The following is a 5,063-nucleotide window of genomic DNA, read 5'->3' as shown; positions in this document are numbered from 1 at the left end:
CATAGCCAAACGCCTACTAAATATTCCCTCCGTTTGGGTTTATTTGTCTTAGTACTAGATATAGTCAGTCATAGAATATTTCTTGATATAATTTTTTCAAATACTTTCTAAATATTGTAAATTATTAATTATTGTGACTTGTAATACTTTTTGGGTAATTTATATATATGTAAATTTTTTTTTTTTTTTAAAACTGAAGATTTTATGTCCGAATTCACACCGAACAAATAAAAAGTTACACTGAACAATTAGTTTGTTTAACACACGCACTCAAAATCAAGCCAACACATTGAAATAGATGGAGTAATACATAATTTTACATTATCAGTGTAATTAACATGCGATAGTAATTTAATTATTATTTTTAAAATTATATATTCTTGCACATTTTTTACACTATCAATATAAATATTCAGTCGTGAATAATACTTAAACTTTTCTAAGCCAAGGGTCTATCGGAAACAACATTTCTACCTTACAAAGGTAGAGGTAAGGTCTGTGCACATTTTATCCTCCCCAGACCCCACCGGTAGGATCACATTGGGTTTGTTGAATAGTACTTAAAACTCTAAAGGGTCATTTGGTTCAGGAGATAAGGAGTATCCCAGGATTATGTATAATAAAGTATAAATTTAACACCTTATACAATCAAACTTCGTATAACACCTTATATAATCAACTTTGGTATTATTTTATCCCATTTGTCGGTGGGATAAATTAGTCCAATCCCAGTACTATAATTCCAAAATAATTTAATTAGCTAACCAAACGACCCCTAAGTTTATAAAAAGTGCGCTATCTTCACAAATCACAATAGACTAGGAGTCCTCTTCGCAACTTATTGAACAAATAAAAATTCTTCTCGCTTGTGGCTATTATGATATTTCAATTCCAAGAAGGTCCGTCTAAGTTGGAAAATAGGGTGTAACTGCAAAAGCGTTTTGTCTTAAAAATAACAAAAAAATAAGACGGAAATTGCGGCAATTGCTCTAGTATGGCCAATTCAAATGGGCTCTTAGTTGGAAAATAGGGTGTAACTGCAAAAGCTGCACGTAGACGGAAATTGCGGGACGAATATTACGACAATAAAGAAGAAGACCCTAAACGTCTTAAATTGGTCACTTCCTTAGCTCACAAGTCACAAAGTCTAACAATAAACCCAAACGCTTCACTCACACTTTTAACACACTGATCATGGGAAACACACTGCCAAAAATCGGCCAAACTCATTCAGAAAATACCCAACAACAAGAATTGCAAGTGACGGAATTACCAGATGAATCTCAACCATTCACCTGTGAAATTTGTATCGAGCCTATGTTGTTACCCAATAAAAAATTCAAGAATCAAAATCACTGTGTTCATCCTTTCTGTATCGACTGTATTGTAAAATACATCTCCGTCAAGCTTGAAGACAACGTTGGCGAAATTCCATGTCCGTCTTTAAATTGTAACCAATTTTTGGACCCAATTTCTTGTCGGAATCTTGTGGGTCCCCAGCTGTTTGTCAAATGGTCCGACGTGTTATGTGAGTCCGCTGTTTTAACGTTGGCGCAGTGTTACTGTCCGAATCAGAATTGTTCGGCTTTGATATTGGATGAGTGTGGTGAGAATGCTAAGCGATCACAGTGCCCAAATTGTAAGAGATTTTTTTGCTTTAAGTGTAAGCTTCCATGGCATGCTGGATTTCAGTGTGATGAGAGTAGGGAATTAAGGGACAGAAACGACGTCGTTTTTGGTGTTGTTGCTGAGCGTAATAAGTGGAACAGGTGTCCTCAGTGTCGTCACTTTGTTGAACTTATTGAAGGTTGCAAAATTGTTAAATGCAGGTTCGTTTTAATTTAGCTTTTTCCTAAATAATTTTTGTTATCCTTTGCTTAGGGTTTTATGTTAATAAAGATGTATGAAAGATTTAATCTTGAAAAAGGCAAGACAATTAAAAAGCATATATTTATAGATTAAACCTTCTGGGGTTTGGATTATATGGGAGTTTTAATTTTTGCACATTATTTTGGTATTAATTGCAAAATTTTGTGAACCCTATAGTAGTAGTTCTTTCATTTTATTGAGAAGAATTGGGGAGAAACATGTTGGAAATATACTTAAGTGAATAGAAGTGTGCTCCTTTTTTTAGATGGCTGAAAAATTCAACATGGTATTAGAGCATATAGAGGTTTCGAGTTGCACTGCCACCCATGATCAAATATAATTTCCACGTTCTTGGCTGGTGAAAAAGAATATCAGGCCGCCGCGAGGGGCAATTTTGAAGACATAACTAAATAAATAAAAGTATGTTCTGTTAAATCGCTTAACAAGACAATCATGCAAATATTTAATATTGGAATTGGTGAGCGGAAGTTTGGGATTGAAGCACAGGTAACTGATTGATAAGGTTTTAACTCCTGGAGAATGTGGACAGAAAAATCAGGATTTTGGGCTTGCATTTAGCTATTATAACCAAAAGAAAAAAATAAAGATTGTAATATTGAACCCTCCTGCTGCATCCATGGCTTGATGGCTCCCCCAAAAGCTGCTGCTCGGCAGCTGAACCCTTAGCTATCAATGGTAAAGGTTACTTAATAATCTTGTCTCTCAATTTATACAGAGTAAATTTTAAGGCATGTATATCTTCTTTGTGGCATTCCAGTACCTGCTTAATGGGACTTGAAAATGGTGCAATATTGATTATGTGAACCAGGAATTGCCTATTTCTGTATTTTCACAGACGGATGAATTGCTAATATACTGTTGATTAGTGAGCTTCAAACTATTCTGTATTTTCACAGACTGATGAATTGCTAATATACGGTTGATTAGTGAGCTTCAAACTATGGCATGAAAAGGCTTATAATCCTTGCAATATAAATGTTCTACAATGTTAGGCTACAACTATGAGTTGTCTGTAGAAGCATTCAGTAGTTTTCTGAGTGGACTTGTAAATCTCCAATATGTATGGAAGAATTATCTTATTCATGGTAAGAAATTAATATGAGGAGAAAATTATCTAATATATCTCTGATGCAACTTAATTCAGCCGAGCGTTCTCAGTTTCCATTTGTCTGAGAATTCAATTGCTATATCTTTCTCCGCTGACATTAATAGGCGTTGATCATATCAACCATTGTAGAGAGGACAAACCGAGCATGAGGACAACATAACATTTGAATTCCCTAAATTAGATCATTTATCTGCTATGTTTAATGTTGATCTGCCAAATATGATCTCGTTATTTTTCCTCCAGACTCTTTCTTCCAGGGGCGATTTTATGTAGTAATTTTGGGTCACGTGAACACATAGTCTCGCCGTAAAACTAGGCATTTTATGTATATATTTTTTAAAATTCGTATAATATTAACTGCTGGAACACATGCTACAAGAAGGCTAAATGGTGCACTTGGTTGAAGGTTGAGTTATATACCTAGAAGACTAGGGATCCATTCCCACTTAATACATTTATCCTTCTTTTTTTTTTTTTTTTTAGTGGTGAGCCCATATTCTGGAAATCCTAGATTCGCCTCTGCCTTCTTCACATGTTTTTCAAGTATTCGGCTCGAATTGAATGCTTATTTCATGACCAATTGAAATGTTTATCCTTTTACTTCTCTCCGGGAAAGAAACATGGGAGAAGATAAGGGATTTTATGTGAGATATCAAGCTTGGCCTTTTTATATTCAAGTTTAGATTTCATCTCCCAGTAGAAAGAACTTGCCAAAGAAAAAAGAGCTATGAACCCAAATAAATGATCTGGGAGGAAAAGTAGTACATATTTAATTAGATCTATATTCATACCCGGCTTACTACATAAGATGTCAGCATAACTGAGATATTAAGAGTCTAATCTGCTCATATCCTAATTCTAATAATGCTTCTCGTGATTCTGCAATTTGTGTATCTTATCATAATTTAATGCACTCTCCTATGCAATTCTTCCATTCTTCTGGTTTTGTTCAGTTCTTAGGCCTTATAAAGGAACACAGGCCTCAAGAAAGATATCTGTTGTGTGAATTTGATCGATATTGTCACACGTGTGCTCTGTTATGATATTGCACTCTTTTGGAATTCAAGAAATTAATTTTTCCTGATATTAAACCAGAAGAAGCACAGTTACCAATTTCAAAAAAAGAAAAAAGAAAAACCAGAAGAAGTGGATAAAGGGTTCAACTGTCAAGTGTTATACTTTGATCTGATTCTATTTTCATGTGGGTGTAGGTGTGGTGCCAATTTCTGCTACAACTGCGGAAAACGAGTTTATCATCACTGGTGTGGTTGTGATTCTGCTTCCAGGTTCTGCATAAGGGTCGTCCAAGTGTTTTCTTGGATTTTTGTTATCCTAGCTATCCTTTTCCTCTTCTGGGATTTCCATAAAAGGTCTACACACTAGACTTGTGTATAGGCATTTACTTCTATTACTTTGAGGTTCAGTGAGAAATATTAGAATATTTGCTTCAGTGTATGCACTTGAGGCAGAGAAAACAACACAAACAAGAAAACAGAAAGCACAAGAAAGTTTGTACAGATGGAATTACGTATATGGTTAATTTCTCATAGATTATTGACTTGCTAATTCAAATTGTCTCAAAAGTCAGCTATGGTTTCTGTTGCTACAGGTTTGCAGCTATTGCATCCCTTTAAACACAATTTTATGTGAAATTTTAAGTTTCTTCCAAGACTCGGCAGTTCTATATTAGTAGGTATGATTAACATCTATTTGTTTCTGAATAAGTAGTTCTCACAATAATCATACTGTTATCTTTATTATTTTATGCCGAATACAATGTAAAATGACATTATATGTGTTAGCAACCATGTAAATTACAACACGTAAAATGACAAAATCCTCTTTTACTTGCTTAGTTGAATGAGTATCTCTGTTCTAGTAATGTTTGTATTCTTGATTTTCAATTTACCAGAAACTTTCCGAAAGAACTTTTCTCAAATCAAAGAGGAATTCAAGATTTATTTATATCCTTAAAACAAATTCTGTGCACTGTAAGGGCATAGTGGCATACTATAACTTAAACTCTTATACAAGCACAAGTTTATCACCTAATCCTATAATTATT

The 5,063-nt window shown here is 34.3% G+C and overlaps 1 protein-coding gene across 1 annotated transcript; it reads left to right on the top strand.

Annotated features, from left to right (window-relative positions):
- The first annotated feature begins 1,019 nt into the window (after positions 1-1,019).
- Positions 1,020-4,739, top strand: LOC132046883 (E3 ubiquitin-protein ligase RSL1-like). Its single transcript, XM_059437696.1, has 3 exons — positions 1,020-1,829; positions 4,210-4,368; positions 4,450-4,739. The coding sequence occupies exons 1-3, from the start codon at positions 1,195-1,197 to the stop codon at positions 4,460-4,462; spliced, it is 807 nt and encodes a 268-aa protein (XP_059293679.1). The 5' UTR covers positions 1,020-1,194; the 3' UTR covers positions 4,463-4,739.
- Positions 4,740-5,063: the final 324 nt, after the last annotated feature.

The sequence above is a fragment of the Lycium ferocissimum genome, chromosome 2 (genome assembly GCF_029784015.1).
Source record: "Lycium ferocissimum isolate CSIRO_LF1 chromosome 2, AGI_CSIRO_Lferr_CH_V1, whole genome shotgun sequence".
Classification (NCBI taxonomy): Eukaryota; Viridiplantae; Streptophyta; class Magnoliopsida; order Solanales; family Solanaceae; genus Lycium; species Lycium ferocissimum.
Note: the sequence above shows the minus strand (reverse complement) of the source record. Positions and strands in the feature narration are given on the sequence as shown.